This window comes from Gorilla gorilla, chromosome 7, assembly GCF_029281585.2.
Source record: "Gorilla gorilla gorilla isolate KB3781 chromosome 7, NHGRI_mGorGor1-v2.1_pri, whole genome shotgun sequence".
NCBI classification, from domain to species: Eukaryota; Metazoa; Chordata; class Mammalia; order Primates; family Hominidae; genus Gorilla; species Gorilla gorilla.
Window position 1 is genome coordinate 25874627 of NC_073231.2, and position 18792 is coordinate 25893418.

General features: G+C 51.7%; 1 protein-coding gene across 7 annotated transcripts in view; it reads right to left on the reverse strand.

The window, feature by feature from the left end:
• Positions 1–11889: 11889 nt before the first annotated feature.
• Positions 11890–18792, reverse strand: part of GFRA2 (GDNF family receptor alpha 2) — a 121793-nt gene continuing 114890 nt past the window's right edge. For all 7 annotated transcript variants that reach the window (XM_055348262.2, XM_055348261.2, XM_055348260.2 and 4 more), the window contains 2 exons: positions 14498–14551; positions 11890–13271 (listed from right to left, as the gene is read on the reverse strand). In XM_055348262.2, the coding sequence (XP_055204237.1) occupies positions 13149–13271; positions 14498–14551 (177 nt within the window). In that variant the 3' untranslated portion in view covers positions 11890–13148. The remainder of the gene's footprint in view (positions 13272–14497; positions 14552–18792) is intronic.

An 18792-nucleotide genomic window follows, 5' to 3' on the forward strand; every position in this document is an offset into this window, starting at 1 on the left:
GTTTGGCTCAGAGAATTGTAAATGAATAAACAATTCCACCTACCTCTATGTTTGCCAAGGAGAAACTTCTGTGTGTGTGCATTTATCACATATATATACCCACCATTGTCCCCTCACTGCAGAATGGGAGTATAGAAAACAGAAAATGCCTGTGGCCCCCTCAATTCAACTGAACTGCCCTGAACACTCTTCCAGGACCCGCTGAAACTCCATGCCTACTTTCAGGCAATCAACAAACATTCACTGAAGTTCCTCTCTCTACCAGGCAGGACCATTTGCAGGCCCTTTTAGACTCCCCCTCCCCAGGAACGACAGCATGGTGTCCTATATACGCTAAGCGTTATTTAAGTAAATTTAGAAAACTTAAGGCTTGCTGTTCCTGGTTCCTGCCTTCTCCTCTGTCTTTAAAAGTCAGCAACCCTTTGGGAGGCCGAGGCGGGCGGATCACTTGAGGTCAGGAGTTTGAGACCAGCCTGCCAACGTGGTGAAACCCTGTCTCTACTAGAAACACAAAAATTAGCCAGGTATGGTGGCACATGCCTGTAGTCCCACCTACCCGGGAGGCTGAGGCAGGAGAATTGCTGGAACCTGGGAAGTGGAGTCTGCAGTGAGCCAAGATCATGCCACTGCACTCCAGCCTGCGCAACAGAGTAAGAATCCGTCTCAAAAAAAAAAAAAGTCAGCAACTGTGTGGCTCCTCCCCAGAGGCGGAGGAGCTGGAAATTTTACTCAGCTGGTCTCATCCTTTCCCTTTGCTTCTGACCCCTGACCTTTGGCTTCAACCAATGTCCTGCACTCCTGTCACTAATGGCTGGAGAAAGACAATTACTATAAGGAGGCTGCTTGCCCGAGTAGATCTTTTATGAAGTGATATTTGCTCACCCAGGCACACTGGAATCTTTCAATTTGATTGTCCTCTTGAGGTTGTATCTATTTCCTTACCATTTCAAGAGGCAGCTGTTGATCGCGCCTGGTGATTTCTGACAAGCTCCTCTTCCCTCTGCTGATGGCCTTTCTCAATCATATACCTGAACAAGCAAGACCTGATATTCCTCTTTCTGTGATCATTAGCCCCGCTTAGTAAATAAAACCCACCCATTCCCCTCTTTGTCCCCTCCCCCTCCCGAGGCTCCTCTTAACCCTTCCAGGCCCAGGCTCAGCATAGGGGAGATTTTCCCTGGATAACTTCCCCATTTGTTTACCGAGACAGCGAGTGGCCACAGCACACAGCAAGCATTCAGGCCTGGTGCAAATTCAGAAAGAGACATAGATGCAGGGTATTTTTGCGCTGGAACATCATTTTTTTTTAAGTAGGAGGGTGAGGCTGGGTAAACCAGGACATGTAGTTATTTGGAGGGACAGGATGAAGAAATTAGACGGCTTCGAGCTTGATTACAAGACAGGCTTTCTGCGGAGGAACTCAACTGAACTTGTTTCGGCAGATGTCCAAGTCTCCCACAATAGCCAGACCCCCACCCTGGAGCGTCTCACCAAAACACCCTCCTTCAAATCCTATTGGGTCAAAACCCACTGTGCTCCCATGGCAAGTTCCCTTTGCTCTACTGACAAGAGAAGAGTTTGCTAAGCAAATTAATCAAAGTGGACTGCAGGGTATGTGCAGAACCCACTAAGAGAAGAAACCATTTTCCAAGGTTGGGGAGGATTGGACTCAGAAATACAGTCTAGGGTTCTAGTCTCGGCTCTGCTGTTCATGCACGGCAGTGTGGCCTTGATTCAGCAATACAAAAAAGCTGTCTAAGGCCAGCACTCCCTGCGATCTGCTTCGATATGCCAATTCAAAATCCTCTCTGTTCCTCTCCCCATCCCATTTTTCCTCACATTCTACCTGAACACTCTCCCAGGCCCACCGAAACTCCATGCCTACTTTCTTTCAGTCAATAACAAACATTTACTGAAGTCCCACTCTCTGCCAGGCACTGTTCTAGGGGCTAAGGATAGAGGTGTGAAGAAAAAAACAGAGGAAGATCTTGCCTGCTCGAAGCTTACATTCTAGTGGAAGGAAGTACATCATAAACAATTATACACACAGACACACATACATATGCACACATGTAAACATGTATGCATATGTAGTCTGTTGGAAGGTGGTAAGTGCTTTGGAAAAGTAAAGTTTAGGAAGTCCTAAACTAGTGGGGGGAAAGGGTTCCCTGGAGAGGGAAGGTTTCTTTAATTAGCTGATGTTGGAGCAGAGACCTGAAGGAAGTGAGGGAGTTAGCTATGATATTGACTAGGAAAAGAGTATCCTAGGTAGATGGAACAGCCACTGCAAAGACCTGGAGGTGAGAATCGGCTGGGGGCGTGCAAAGAACAGCCAGGAAGCCCCTGTGGCTGCAGCAGAGTGGGTGGAGAGGGCAGCTGGAGAAGGAGTCAGAAAGGTAGTGAGCCAGACCATGGAGGGCCTTATATGGAAGCCTTAAATGGAGGCTGTATAGGGAGGCCTCGTAAGGGCTGGGTTCCACTTGAAACAGATTATAGTACATTTCTTTGTTTAAGCAAAATTGTATAATTCAGATTTTTTAATTCATTTAAATGAGTCTCCCTGAAAACCTCCCAATTAATTCAAACGAGGGGAGTTTTGCCCCAGATTGATCGAAAGAAGCCAGGAAATGCACAGCAGAATTCCAAGAGGCTAATAACCGGAAAAAAAAAATACGTAACAATATTCAGGCAAACTACATGGGTAGAGTGAGGCCACCTAACATGCTAGTGTGTTTCTAGCGGGTTCCTTCTCTCGACTCCATTCCCCAGGAGGGGAGAGGACCCTGTAAGAGCCTGGCCTGGACAGTGGGAAACAGAAGATGGAATGATCACGATGGACCCAGAAAGCAGGTTCGTTCAGGGGCTTTGGGTGGATGGATACCCCAAGATGATGCTCAGTTGGGTCCAGACAGCCGAGAGGAAGAGCAATCCTGACCCGAAGCACAGGATGTGGGAGGATAAAGCCATTTCCTTCTCCAAGGCCTGCAAACCCTGCACACAACGCCGGCAGCAGAAGGCGAAAGACAGAAAGCCAGCCAGGCGGAAGAGGCTGTAACGAGGAAGGATGAAAGAGGGAATTCCTAGAAGAGAATGATTGGATTCCAAGTCTGTGCCACGCTGAATTTCTAACAGGACACAGCAACCAGGGGTGACCTAATCAGCATGCATGTATCATACCGAGAGTCCCACACCTGTCGTCTAAATCCTACATGTGCACACTCAAGTATTTGGTAGTCCCGGCCTGACCACAGGGGGTGGGGCGAGCAGAGGAGAAAGGGGAGGAGTCCCGGGGGCAGCTGGCTCCAAGGGTGGAAGTCAGGGGGCTTGCAGAGGGCAAAGAGAATCCTTAGGGATCCCCCGAGAGAGACTCCTGTTCAGGGGGATCCCTGGGAGCACTCATCTTGCTGCCAGAAATCAATCACTCCATCAGTCATGTTGGTTGCCCAACGAGTAGTACCCTCCTTGCGTCCCCCCACTGTCCTGCCACTGTCTAATTTAACTCTGTGGATGCTCCCAGGGCCTGGCCCTAAACAGAGCCCTCCCCAGGAGGGCTTTATCTCTGATGGGATCCTTTGCAAGGTGCAGACTCAGCGAAGCAGATCCTGGGTGGTGTGGACTTCCTAGTCCTGCCAACCAATGCCCAAAAAGGAAGGAGGCTCACGGGGCCAGCTCAGCCCAACTTCCCACTCACAGCAGGGACCCAACAGTGTGGCTGCTTCCACAAACACTTCTCAGACTGCCCGGTGCTTTTTCTAGACCTGTCCTCTCCAAGGCTGCCCTGGGACTCCATATCAAGATGCAGGAGGATGAGTTTGAGGGGTCGGGCTAGGTCATCACTGTCATCACCTGGGACCACAGCACCCCTGGACCATTTCCAGTTGTGAAGAAGATCAGGTTTCCTCCATTTGGAAGAAAAGGTTATTCCAGCAGCCCCCATCACCACCACGCACTCCAGGTAGAAATACCAGAAATACATTTCCCAGAATAAGATATTTTAGTACAGATCCCTCATGTCACTGCAGCCTCCCACTCAGCCAGCTTTCTAGCAAAACGAGAATTAAGAGTAATTTCAGGTTGCTGGGGCCCCTGAAAAAGGCTTTTTATCTTCCACTGAGGATAAAAGTGAAGGATAGACTGGGCCAGGCGGGGTCATTCCACAAGGATTTGTTTGACCAACCAGGCTGGACCCTGACTATTAAATGGAGTAGGATGAGAGCAGCGACCTCATCTTACATCGTGAGCCTCCTGTGTGTTGGTGGGCAGGGAAGGAGAGGGGCGGGGTCAGTCCACTGTGCTGGGCTGGAAAAAATCAAAGAGTTTTTCCTGGAAGCCTCTCTTCTGGCTGCAAGAGCTTCAACACACGCAGTCACGCTCACCACGGTGGTTGTGCAAACCTCCCACAGAGATGTTTGATGAGATTAGTCACTTTCTGCCAGGGTGGTCCATGCGTAGGAGACTTCATGACCTCTGATGCTGGGCAGTGTCTAGGTCAAGGTGGTGACTCAAGTGTGCCCTCCTCCAGGGAGGGAGGCCAGGCGGGGGCTGAGTCATTGCTTCACATGGCCCCAGAGGTTGGCTTCCCAAGAAATGCTGTCTTGAAGGGGTGGGAACAGGCCAGCGTGTAAGGTGCCACGCACAGAGCAAGCTCTAAGGTGGCAGTCCACAGCTCTGGACTAGAGGCTCAGAGAAAAATTGAAGCAACCAAGCATGTGGCGGTGTTTGCTGAAAGGGAGATGAATTCTGCCTCCTTTCAAGTCATTTTTCCCCAGGCCAGTGAGTTTAGGAATGGCTGCCAGTCACAGAATCACAGAATCCCATTGCCGAGGGAAGGTTGGGGAGCAGCCCCTCTGACCTCTCCCTCTGAAGATGAGGGCAGGAGAGTCCAGGGAGGGTAAGTGACTTGCCCACAGCCATGCAGTGATCTCAGGGGCTTCTCTGTGCACTCAGGACCCTTGTCCCCTCCCCAGCCACTGGGGTGGCAGCTCCATTTGCTCTTGGCCACAAGTTCTCTGCAAGCACACAGAGAAACCTTGGTGCGAATTAGAGAATGATGCCCCCTCCTCAGGGCTGAGGCCCAGGTTGGGTGCACAGATGGGTGAGTTCAGGGTGGCTGGCTTTCAGCCCCATTCGCCCTGCTTACCAGATGCCCCTGAGCAGAGTACAATCTCACAGTGGCAAGCAAAGTCCCCACATTCCAGCCCACACCTATGTGTGCCTGGTCCACAGGCTACCTGGCTTCTCTCCTTGCACCTCTGGACCGCATGCAGGACGGTTCCTCCCAGCTTTCTCCTCCACCAACTCCCATGTGAGTTCACCTCCCTTTGCACAATGGGCCAGCGTGCCCTCTCTCTTCCTCCAACTTAAGGATGATTTCAGCCCTGTCACCCATCAGTCACTCCCCGCTGCAAACCCTCAGAGTTCCAACTGCCAGTCTCAGAGGTCATCTAGAGCAGGGGTTGGCAAACTACAGCCCATGAGCCAAATCTGGCCTGTGCCTGTTTCTGTAAATAAAGTTTTGTTGGAACACAGCCATGCCTAGTCATTGACATTGCCTATGACTGCTTTGGAACTACAGCAGAACAGTTGCTAGTTGCAATGGAAATGGCATAGCACACAAGGCCCGTCATTTTCACCATCTGGCCCTTTACAGAGAAAGTGTGCCCATCCCTGACCTAGAGCAAACTTTCCAAGGCTCAGAGAAGTTTAGTGACCTAGCTGATGTCACCAGCTGCTGGATGGCAAAGCCAGCATTTGAACCCGGATCCCCTGATACTCCTTCTGGTATATTCCAGACTCCTTGAGAAAAGAAATGACTTTACTATGTCATCAGACTCTCACCCCGTTGCCAACCTTTTTGTTGTTGTTGTTGTTTTCAGATGGAGTCCCACTCTTTTGCCCAGGCTGGAGTGCAGTGGCGTGATCTCAGCTCACTGTAACCTCTGCCTCCTGGGTACAAGTGATTCTTCTGCCTCAGCCTCCTGAGTAGCTGGGATTACAGGCACACACCACCACACCTGGCTAATATTGTATTTTTAGTAAAGACAGGATTTCGCCACGTTGGCCAGGCTGGTCTTGAACTCCTGACCTCAGGTGATCCACCCGCCTAGGCCTCCCAAAGTGCTGGGATTACAGGTGTGAAGCACCACGCCCAGCCCCTGCCAGCCTTTTCTCTATACAGAAAAGCACACAAAAGAGAAGTGGCTCTACTTAGAAAACATTGAGGTGGCTCAGAACTCATACCCTCCTGGGGCTCTCCCTGCAGGAATCTCCTAGGAGCCCGAGGTAGCAAAGCCCACTCCGCTTTTGCATCAGGCCTGACAGGGCAACCCCAGGCCAGCCCACCTCCCATCCGTGTTGACATTCCTTTCAGCTCAGCTCTACACCTGATCAATATTTATTCACCATTTTGAGCTGGTGCACTTGCTCCGGCAGCACATCCTCTGCCTGCATGTGTGGAGAGGAGGCAGCCAGTCAAAGGGACTCCAAAGAGCGTGACATTTGCACCTTCTGTAGCCACTGTCCCCAGTGGCTCACAGATCACATCAACTCTATTTACCAACACAAGGAAGTTTCTATTTTCTCTCTGTCTTCTCTCTTCCTGCCCTCTCAATTCCACTTGGCAATGCTTGCAAGAACACATCCCAGGGGCCTGATCACAGTCATGTTTTCGTCTGCCATGGGGAATCCGTGAAAGCTTCTTAGTCCACAGAGAGGAGGAGGAAGGAAGAAGATCCAAGCATGGGTCCCAGTGCAGCTTCTCTCAATGCCTAAAGGAGCCCGGTGGCCAGCATGTGCTGAGTAGTCCTGGAGGCTGGGGCAGGGTGGCCACTGGACCAAGGGAGTGGCTGAGCACCCCTGCATGCCAGGGCATGCGGCAGGGTACTGCATTGAATCCTGACACCACTCCTTGGAGGCAGGGACCACTATCTCCATTTCACAGATGAGCAAACTGAAACTCAGACTGGATGTGGTCACCCCCTTGGTCAGTGGCTAATCTGGAACTCAAACCCAGGTCTGCCTAATTCCCAAACTTACAAACCTCTTAACCATGGCACCCCCAAGGTAAGAGCTGTCCAGGTAGGTCCAAGCAAGCAAGATCCTAGCTGGTCAGTCTCTTTCCCGGAAAAGCCAGCTTCCAGTAAAGCCATTCCCAGCAAGGTCATTATCGATCCCAGCAAAATCTGGATGGCAAGCCTTGAAGTGGAATGCCACCCCCATCCCCCTACCCCACTGGAAAGGCTCTGAGCAGGGGCCTGTGTCCTTGGGCACCATCTTCCTCCCCACTCCCTCCTCCCTCGTTTCAAGTCCACACCATACTTGGTTTAATGAAGTCACTTATAGAACTCCCCCCTCATTGCTCTGTGGGCTCCCTTGTGAAGGGAAGCATGGAGAGGGCTATGTAAGCATGAGTTAATTCTTAAATATATATATTTTTAAGTATCTACATTTGGTTTTGGTTTGGTTTGCAGCAGTGCTATTAAAATCCTCCTAAAATGTTTGGTACCATTTTTCCGCTCTGGAAGGTACAGCACAAAAACTCCACTTCACACTAAAAGAGGAATGTGGCAAATATATCTGGTTAATTGACGCTCTGCATGGCCTTGATTGTGTAAACAACATCTTTGTGAGGTTTTCAGAGCCCTTTCTATTTACTCACTTGCTTGAATGTAGGAGGGAGAGTGCTGAAGCCATACTGCTGAGTTTTTAGAAAACACATCAGACCTTAAAGATTCAGTGTGGTCACCTCGGCAGGCTGGGATCACTCCCATCGCTCATGACGTTGGAGGGACTCCTTGCAGGGGAGGGGATGCGCTGGGCCGGAAAAACCCAGCTGCCTGCTTAGTCAGCCTCAGCAGCCTCTGTCCAGCTCTGTCTCGGTCTCCCTCCTCTCTTCCAGAGATCGTTTAGAGGTGAAAAGGACTTGAATCATCCAATACAATTTTGTAGGTGAGGCAACCAAGATTGAACAAGATTGCCTGAAAGTCACCGCAAATGACTAGAAGGCAGCCATTCCCCCATGTAAACCCACCACAGAGAATGTCATCAACCTTATTTACCAGTTTGGCTCCTAAATGACTTTGGATTTTCCTAAAAAATTTAATCCGTTTTTAAAAGATGAATGGGCCAGGCGCGGTGGCTCATGCCTGTGATCCCAGCACTTTGAGAGCAGAGGTGGGTGGATCACCTGAGGTCAGGAGTTCAAGACCAGCCTGGCCAACATGCCGAAACCCCATCTCTACTAAAAAAACAAAATTTACAAAAATTAGCTGGGTGTGGTGGCAGGTGCCTGTAATCCCAGCTACTTGGGAGGCTGAGGCAGGAGAATCACTTGAACCTGGGAGGCAGAGGTTGCAGTGAGGCAAGATCGCACCACTGCACTCCAGCCAAAAAAAAAAAAAAGATTATCTACCCCTACTAAGGCTCTAAAAAAATGAGGAACAAACAGGCGATGAATCTGTTTACTTGTATTAACACAGTATGGGCCAGGAGCATGGGTGGGTCACACCTGTAATTTCAGACTTTGGGAGACTGAAGCAGGGGATCCCTTGAGGCCAAACAATTAGGATCAGCCTGGGCAACATAGTGGGATTCCATCTCTACCAAATAATAAAATGAATAGGGTGTGGTGGCACACACCTGTAGTTCCAACTACCTAGGAGTCTAGGGTGAGAGGATCGCTTAAACCCAGGAGCCTGAGGTTAGAGTGAGCTATGATCACACCATCACACTCCAGCCTGGGCAACAGAATGAGACCCTGTCTCAAAAAATAATAATAAAAATATTTAAATAAATACACAAATTTTTTAAAATATGCAGTAAGTGACCAGTCTCAGCATACTTGGGAGGGGCAGCCCAATTTAAACTCACTTCACAGATTAGAAAATGCTGGTAAAGAATTTCTCCAGCTGGCAAGGAACACTGGGGCTTCAATCTTCATGAGCAAAGGAAAGTCTTCATCTTAGGCATTCGACGGTCTGTGGCTGGGAACTAGAGACAGGTGCATATGTGTGGATGCACACACACACACACACACACGCCCCTTCAGCATGAAGTGAAGCCATCGGTGCATGCACACACATTCACACAAAGCCCCTTTGGCAGAAGTGAAGCCATGGGTGTGTGCGCACACACACACACATGCACACACACACACACAAGCCCCTTTGGCATGAAGTGAAGCCATAGCAGATGGGCTATGAGACCCTCAGAGGCAGGAACCAGCAGGCAGCCGACACTGGGAGGCTAAACCAGAGACCCGCTGGGCTCCTCAGTGAGCAGGCGAGTCACAGGCGAAAGTCCAGATTGGCCAAAGGTGTCCATCCTGGCAGGCCTGGGACCACCATCAGGAAGGTCTGTGGGAAACAGCAGGGCACCTCCATGGCCTAAGCATCCCCGTCAGGGCAGGACTAGCAAATGCAGTGCTGAGCCCAGTTCTGGGAAACCTGTGTGCCAAGCCGATAGCAAAGGCAGGGCCTGGGGTGCCAGGAACTAAGGTGATGACCCTGTGTTTGGTCTTGATACTAGGTAGGCGCCCTGCTGTGAGGACCACCGTGGGTCAACATGGGACCTGCGGCACTGCTCACTCAATCCTGAGCTTCTGAATTGGCCGCCTATATGACTTCACACTTGACAAGGTATCAGAGCCTAGAAAACGGAGTGAGCCAGACTTGCAGATAGAGGCATGCCCCTGATCAGGAATCCTCAGGGGGCTGGTGGCAAAAAAAAAAAGCTAATTTTATACACTTTGCTGACTAGCGGGTAAAGGCACAGGGCCCTGGATTGCATGTGGCTGCAGTCTCCCACAGCAACTCTAAGAAAATCTAAAAATCAGTCTCTGGTGGCTGAGCTTGGGGCTCACGCCTATAATCCCAGCACTTTGGGAGGCCAAGGCAGGCAGATTACTTGAGGTCAGGAGTTCGAGACCAGCCGGGCCAACATGGCGAAACCTTGTCTCTATACTAAAAATACAAAAAAAAAAAAAAATTAGCCAAGCATAGTGGCACACACCTGTAATCCCAGCTACTTGGGAGGCTGAGGCACGAGAATCGCTCGAACCTAGGAGACAGAGGCTGCAGTGAGCCGAGATTGCACCACTGCACTCCAACCTGGGTGAGAGTGTGACTATCTCAAAAAAAAAAAAATCTATCTCTGGTGGTCCCTACCAAACTTTCTGTGATTCACTTCCTGTTTTTGGTCCCTCAACCCCAATTTCAATGTCTAGACTCAAATGTCTTAATGTTACTAGAATTCATTCACACCATTAAATTAACTAACATTAAGATAGCAACAATTTATTCTTCTAGTTCAATTTGCATATTTTGAGAGAATCACAAATAGGAATCATCTCAACCAAAGGAATGAATACCTAATGGTAAAATTTCAGCCATGTGATACTTGGATAGGGAGACATTTGAGGGCAGAATAAAGCTAGCTAGTATCCACTCCTCCTTCATAATGGCACCTCAATTTCCTCTTGGGAAATTTTCTCTCCCCCATGATGTAGCCTAAGGGCTTACCTCCTATTAGGGATACCAGACATGACATATATATCCTCTCTCTCACACTCAAGTATGGCAGAGGGCAGGCACAAGGCCCAATTCAGCCAGATGGGCAATGGTTGGCAGCAGAATGCTGACCCTGTACATCCTGCCTTCCAGCCCCTCAGATGCCCTCTAGTCCCTGCCCTCGCCTCCCCTGGTCCCCCCACCTCCCACAAATTCCGTGAGCCACCTTCTCCCATAGCCTTCCAGTAAAGTACTTTTTAAGTTAAATGGTCTTTGCTGTTTGCAAAGAACATGGATTCCTAAGTGGATGCCATGACCACGTCTACCCGCAATGGCTGGACAGAGACCTGGCTGGCTCACTGTACCCCTTCCATGCAGAGGCTGGAAGGCAATACACCACAGTGATAAATGCTGTGAACGGATGCTGCTCACACATATACAACCAGAAGCAAAAGCCATTGAGGGGACCTGTGATTGGGAGACGGGAAAACTGCATCCTGTTGTCCAATTGAAATGGGATGGGCTCACATGCAGCCCTGAAGGCCAGGCTGACAGTAGAAACATCTTCTTGCCTGCCAGTCTTCCATTCTCCCTCCTGCCATGGGTGTATATTCACACGTGCACGTGAACATGTGCGAGCTTGCACACGACCGCACACACATGTACACATGCTCACATACATGGACACACACACACTTGGCCAGCAGGCATCCTCCTGGTCCTCTCTGGGGAGAATCTCTCTTGGAGACTACGGCAGGCCTAGTGTCCAAGTGGGGCCTGGGTAGCAAACGGAGAAACAGGAAAGGAAGGAATAGAGGGAGACCCAAAAAATACTTATGCTTTCAGACCATGACCCCAGAACATGCACAGTCATCTCCTTCTTCTCTGGTGGGACCCAAAAGGCCAGGTCACTGCACTCACAATCACACATCTCAAATAAGCCAGGAGTCCCAGAGGGACATACCACTTTGCTCTATGTAAGACTAACAGGGCCACCCAGACAGCCTGACAATAAAACATTCCCAGCATGTGATGCCAAGCTGTCGCTCCCCACCACGTCCACGTCCACGTCCACTGCATTCTCTTCCAGTCTGGGAGCCACAGGCATTTGTGCCGACTGGAGAAGTGAGCAAGGAGGGAAGAGAACAGCCCACCAGGCTCAGCACAGTGGGGACCCTCAGATCCCGCCCCCAGTGTCAAACCAGCTCCTAACAGAGCTCCACCTACACACAATGTGGACACACGGGTGAGACACATGGATGCACACACATGCACATACACGGACACACATTTCCCCAGCCCACCGGGAGCTCCACTTACACAGGTAACACTGGACCAAGAACGAAATGGGGGCAAAACCCCACGGGACCGAGGCAGAGGCAGCTTGCTTCCTAGCACGTTTATTGGAGCCTTGGTTAAGCGTGGATGCTGATCAGGAGCCCCCACCAGAGCCCAGCCAAGCTGACTGGAGCAGGGCACTGCTGGGCCAATGTCCTTTTTCCCCATTATAGACAACAGTGTTAAAAAAAATAAACTTTACAATAATACATTTTCGCTCATCTGTTGGGGTATTATTTCCATACTTTTGTTGCTTAAAAAAAGGAAAGAAAGGGGAAACCACACAATATATGTATATGGATGTGTATATACATATATGTTGGGAGAGGAGCCCCGGTATGTACATACAGTTGACGTATGTCTAGGAAATTAGGAAAGAGAAAGTGGAAAGGAGGAGGAGGGAGAAGACATCAGGAGAGCTTGAGGGACCACGGTGCTGCAGATACACACCCGGCTGTGGTCTCTCCTCTCCCTCTCCCCAAAGGGAGACCTGCCAAAGGACCCACGAGAAACCAAAGAAGCCAACAAAGGACCATTTCTCTCTGACTTCAAAATTTCTGCCACCAAGAAAGAAGCTGGTGCCCAAGTTTTAATGCCTTGCCACAAGGGCTCTCCCAGGCAGGCTGAGCTCTCAAGCCCTCCTGGAGCTGGCCCCCAGCGCCACCACTCCATGCTACAGTCAGGGGGAGCCCAGCGCGGTGCTAACCCCCTCCACCGCCATCCGTGGGGAAGTTCCCACACCAGCTGCAGACCCACCAGCCTCACCCGAGGGCAGAGAGGGAGGGCAAAACCATCTCCATCCTTGAAGCCAAAGGGCTGAAGGTGGACCCTCATGGCCAGCCCCACTGCCCCGCTGACCGATGCCCTCTGCCAGCCCCCAGCAGGTCCCCAGAGTGGGCAGCCTGGGGAAGCAGCTGTGTTGTCCTGCCCCCAGCCAGCCTCAGGCACAGCCCAGAGTCCCTTCCGCTGCAGGCTCTTGTCCGGTCTCCGCTTCAGAAGGGTCCAGAGAGAAAAACACCAGGAGAAAGTGAAGGGCATTTCTAGAGCATCGTGCCCTCCTCGGCACCAGAGTTTCCCCTGCCAGGGGACCCCTGGGCCAGCTCTCAGGCTGCCTGCCTGCTTGTCTGTTTGGTTTACAAAAACTTCTCCAGAGAAGAAACCTGGGAGGAGACAGGTTCAGCGACAAGGTGGGAAAAACAATTTTTTTTTGCAAGGTGTGTGTGTGTCTGTGTGTGTTTCCATTTCATCAGGCGGCTGTTCTTGTCTGCGTAGCTTTCAAAAATCTTCTGACTCGGTTCCCACAGCCTACAAGGCCAGTTTCAGCATCAGGACAGACAGCACGGTCAAGGCAGCCGACGGTCTGGCTCTGCTGGGGCCTGAGTTAGGTTTGATCACCTTGTTACTCCCTGGGATGATATTTGTTGTGAGCTGAGTCCACAGCAGGAGGAGAATCAGGAACAAAGAGAATGAAAACAAAGAAAACAGTCAGGAGGCCTGGGACCAGGCAGAGAAACGGACTCAGGAACTGGACACCTCAAGCCCCTGTCCTCTCTTCCACCCACAGGGACCCTCCTTTGCACTCTGAAGGGAGCGCTGACTCTCCCGGAGCTGGCCCAGGCAGGAGCAGAAGGGAATGCTCTGTCCCTTCTGGTCACAAGCCCTGGGGTTTGGAGAGGAGGGCAGTGGTCACCAGGATAACAGGCTACTCCTCCCTGCATCAGGGCTAAGGACCTGCGTCCCAGTGAGGAGGCAGATGGTATAAAGAGCTGAAGAAGGAGGAGAGAAGAAGAAGGAGAGGAGAGAGGAAGGAGAGGGGAAGGAGAGAGGAAGGGGAGGGGAAGGAGAGAGGAAGGGGAGGGGAAGGAGAGAGGAAGGGGAAGGGGAGAGGAAGGGGAAGGGAAGGAGAGAGGAAGGGGAAGGGAAGGAGAGAGAAAGGGGAGGGGAAGGAGAGAGGAAGGGGAGGGGAAGGAGAGAGGAAGGGAAGGGGAGGGGAGGGGAGACAAGGGAGCCCACATTCGCCCTGTTTCTCAATTTCTTCCAATCCCCACTCCTCCATGAAGCCCTCCCTGAACATCTTTGTCTGAGTTTCTCTTTCTTCTGTGAGGTCTCACACTGCCTTTTCTTCTCATCTAAGTTACTATCTTGGGTCTATAAGTCATATATATATATACGTCATATATATGACATATATATATTTATATATGCCATATATAAATATTTATAAATATTTATAAATATATATAAACATATATATATGAGAGATATATATATTTATATATATATATTTCCTATACTGGGGGTTTCTTCAAGGGAAGAACTGTGTCTGTTTCCACTTCTGTGCCTCCTAAATATCACAGCAACAGTGCCGAGCAGGTGGTCGACACAATCATCTTAGAGAGTAAGGAAGGTATGGGAGGGCCTCTGCTCAGAGCAGCTATTTGTCTCTCCCCAAGGAGAGAGCCAGGGGCCCTGGATGCAGCCTTCGCACTCCCCCACCCCACCCCAGCAGAGTAAGTGCCCACCCTGGTCCAGAAGCTCAGCTGGCCCAGCCCATGCGATGAGATTTGAGGGTGCTGGATCTGAGGCTCTCCAGGGAAATGCCGCCCCTCCCGGCCCAGCCTTCTGCACCCATCCCCACTCTGCCCCCAACTCACCTCTGTGAAGCACATGCTTAACTCTTTGGAGTTGTTGGCCTTCAGCCCCTGCTCCTGTGAGAGAGAAGGTGCCAGTCAGGACGAGTCACCAGGCTGTTCCTGGCTGGGCTTTGTCCAGAGACTTAGATGAGGCCCCGCCATGCACTGTTGGCTCCGCTAAGCACAGCCAGCGCACACAGTGAAGAGGGGTAGCTCAATTCCACCCAGCACAAAATGCTTCTGTCCTTCTCTGACACCCTCAGCAATTAGGACCCGACTCCTCTGGCTCCTGGAGAACAGAGTTCTAACTCTGCTCCCAACTAGCGGCATTATATAGTCATCAGCCATTCGCATGTCTGTCCACATACTCAGCGCAACTCTTGGGCAGGGACCATGTCTTCTTTTCCTCACACTGAGCAGTGTCTGGTTCATAACAACAACTCAACAAATGTTTCACTAGATGCCTGCATCCATGAATGAATGAATCAATGCCACAGATCATAAACGGCCTCCAAGAGCCAACTCCTGTTAATTTGCCATGGCTGATGGAGGGCTCTATATAAAAAGATCATGAGTATTCATCTGGGCTTGAGGGGAAGAGAGGCATGATTGATTAGTGATGTCTGCCACTGGTCCATTAGGTGGATATCTGGCAACTGCACCAGCCCTTTTCTGTCCTACACGGATGTGCACACCTAGGAACACTGTGGGCAAGGTGAGGGACGAGAAAGGCTGCCTTGGTGATGATTCCAAGATTGTCTACCCTGGTGTGGCCACCTGGATGCAGGGCCAGAGGGCGCACATGATGAACAGCCCTCTGTTATGATCACTGTAATGGAGATCCATGGGAACCAGCTGGGGATGCAGCGCTTCCATCCAGGATTCAAATGGCTTGTTCCCAGGGCACTTCCAGGGAAGTTCTGGCCACCAAAAGCAACTGGGAAGCCCAAGAAATTATGCCGCAATCACTGCTCTTGGCCAGAAGTATCAATAACCCCTTGGACATCACAGGCAATCTACCACCCAGGGCATCTGGTCAGCTAAACAAGACGCCAGCTGTCACATGGAGACCCTGGCCAAGAGTAGAGTCACTGCCAATGGTGGAGATAGGACCACGGTGATGATTAGCACAGCGAGAATGGAACCAGGAGTGTCCCCAGGTGCCAAGGTGATGCCCAGCCAACTCCCCAGCTGTTGCCCTCTGCAGAAGGGCACGTGCTCGACAACTCTTCCAGACCCAAGGCCTGGACTCCACTCCCCAGGACTTGGTGCTGTTCCAGCTAAGACTGTGTGAGGCCACGGGGAAGGGTGTCAGGGAAAAAGAACACGCCCACCCCCTCAGAGGCTGTGCTGTCATCATGGCCTCACATCTGCCCTCCCGAGTCCCTTGGCCAATCCTTGCTCAGTCACCTCAGTCCCTACTTGTGACATCCTATGGCTTGTTGGAGTCTGTGCCTGTGCCCTGACACCTACGGACACCCAGTGTCACTTCCTACTCTCATTGTTTTAGGTGTGGCAGGCCAGTCCCCGCCCTTTGTGGGAGTCCCTGTCTTATCCCTACATCCCTACCCCCCACAGAGCTCACTAAACCACTGGGAGCCCTCTCCTTTGTCCCCTCCCCATCTCCTGTGTCCCCTCCCCCTCCTCTGTCCCCTCCTTTCCTGTCCCCTCCCCTCTCCCTCTGTCCCCTTTCCCTCTTTCTCCCCTCCCCTCTCCCTCTCCCTCTGTCCTCTCCCCTCTCCTCTGTCCCCTCCCCTTTCCTCACTAAACCAGTGGAGCCCACGGGGAATCACAGAGGCAGAAGCCCCCCTGCACTCAAGATCCTCACCCCCGTCCACCAAAACAGCTCTATTTTTATTTGTTTTGTATATTGGAGTCTTAGCTGTTTTGTATATTGGAGTCTTAGTTTATTTGTATATTGGAGGTATGCATAAAATTGTTTGGATAATAGTCTACTGCTTAACAAAATAAGGCTTGAGAAAACAACCGACAAGAAGGGCCCCAGGGTGGGGCCTGCACAATGTGCTGTGGCTGTGGGTGCTGCTCTCAGGGGAGCCCCGGACCTAGACACTCTGCAGGGTTACACCCAAGGTCAGCCCATGCAGAGCAGCTGGCAAAGCAACTGGCACACACCAAGCGCATTTTCCCTGGCCTGGGAGCTTGGCCAGGTGTGGAGAGAGAGGATCTAAGGCTGACGCTCCAGAGAGCGAAGGGGGCCTGCAACTGGACTTCGCTCCTCGGAGTGAGCAGAACTTGACAAGTTCCTCTTAAATAGGATAGAGTGGAGGGGACACTGGCAAGTATCACACAGGAAAAATGACAGAGAAGAGGAGAGTGAAGAAAGGGGTGGAAGGAAGAGAGGAAACCAGGTGAAGGGAGAAGCAGAGAAAGGGAAACAGGAAAGAGGAAGACGGGGAGGGGACAGAGTGAGAGGAGAGGGGACATAGTAGAGGGAAGAGGACAGAGGAAGGGGAGGGGACAGAGGAAAGGGGAAGGGACAAAGGAGAGGGCAGGGGAGAGAAGAGAGAGGGGACAGAGGGAGAGATGAAGGGACAGAGGAGAGGGGAGGAGACAGAGGAGAGGGAAGGGGACAGAGGAGGGGGGACGGGACAGAGGAAAGGGGAAGGGACAGAGGAGAGGGGAGGGGAGAGAAGGGGAAGGGGACAGAGGCAGAGGGGAAGGGACAGAGGAGAGGGGAAGAGACAGAGTAGAGGGGAGGGGACAGATGGTCAGGGGACAGAGGAGGGGGGAGGGGACACAGGAGAGGAGGGGACAGAGGACGAGGGAGGGAACAGAGGGGAGGGGAAGGGACAGAGGAGAGGGGAGGGGGCACAGGAGAGGGGAGGGGCCAGAGGAAAGGGGAAGGGACAGAGGAGACAGGAGGGGAGAGAAGGGGGAGGGGACAGAGGGAGAGGGGAAAGGACAGAGGAGAGGGGAGGGGACAGAGGAGAGGGGAGGGGACAGAGGAGAGGGAGAGGGGACAAACGGAAAGGGGAGGGGAGGGCATGGTAAGGGGAGGAAGCTGAGGGAGAAAGATAGCAGGAGGGGAGGGGACAGAGGAACAGAAGACAGAGGGAAGAAATAGAGGAAGGAGGCAACAGAGGGCAGGGGAGAGAATAAAGGGGGAGGCAAGAGGGCTGAGGACAACCACTGTACCCTCTCATCTGATGCTGATTATCAGGGGACAGTGAAACAACTCTCTGGGCCAGTCCCAAGGGACATCTGCCCCAAGGTGTGGTCTCTGCCAGGGGCGACAGGGCCCTTGGGTGGGAGTGTTGCCCAGCAGCTGACCTTTCCTGAAGGTGGCACCTAGTGGTGGGAGGGGCAGAGGGAAAGAGAGACCACCTCTGATGCCAAAACCACCAGTGTCTCAAATTCAGTGCCTCCCTGCCCTCCAGGGGTTCATACTCTAATAGAGAAATAAACTCGCACATAACCACTGATATGGTTTGGCTGTGTCCCCACCCAAATCTCATCTTGAATTGTAGCTCCTATGATTCCCATGTGTTGTGGGAGGGAACCGGTGGGAGATAACTGAATCATGGGCGTGGGTCTCTTCCATGCTGTTCTCGTGGTAGTGAGTAAGTCCCATGAGATCTGATGGTTTTATAGATGGGAATTCCCCTGCACACGCGCTCTCTTTCCCAGTCACCATGTAAGACGTCCCTTTGCTCTTCATCTTCTGCCATGATTGTGAGGCCTCCCCGGCCATGTGGAACTGTGAGTTCACTAAACCTCTTTCCTTTATGAATTACCCAGTCTCAGGTATGTCTTTATTAGCAGCGTGAGAACAAACTAATACAACCACCCTCACAGCAGACGAATACACAGAGGGGAGAGAAGGCTGCCTGTGGGTCTAGGGAAATAGCCTGATGCTTGCTCCATCCCTACCCAGAGCTTCTCATCCCCTAGAGGCATCTGTGGCTCCAGTCGGAAAGCACACAGGCCTAGGCTGCAAGGATGGCAGGACACAAGGCTGCTAACAGCAAATCCTCCACCATGGAGGCAGCACAGGGACTGTGGGAAGAGCTGACCCCTGAGGGCTGCGCTGTGGGTGCCCCAGAAGCATCAAAGAACTGGCCCTTGCAGATGGCACTGGGGGAAGGATGCAGACAGAAGAAGGACAGTGGGAAAGGCATGCTTCATCCTTCCATAGCTTTCTCCCAGGGATGCTCTGTTGCCCAGGAAGCGAGAAGGAAATCATTGTCTTCCTCCCCTTCCTTGCCCACCTCCTGCCTACCCCCGAAGCACGGGCCGGCATTCCCAGAGCCTCGCTGTTATGGCCCAGGCGCTAGTCTAGTGTTGTCCTGCTGGCT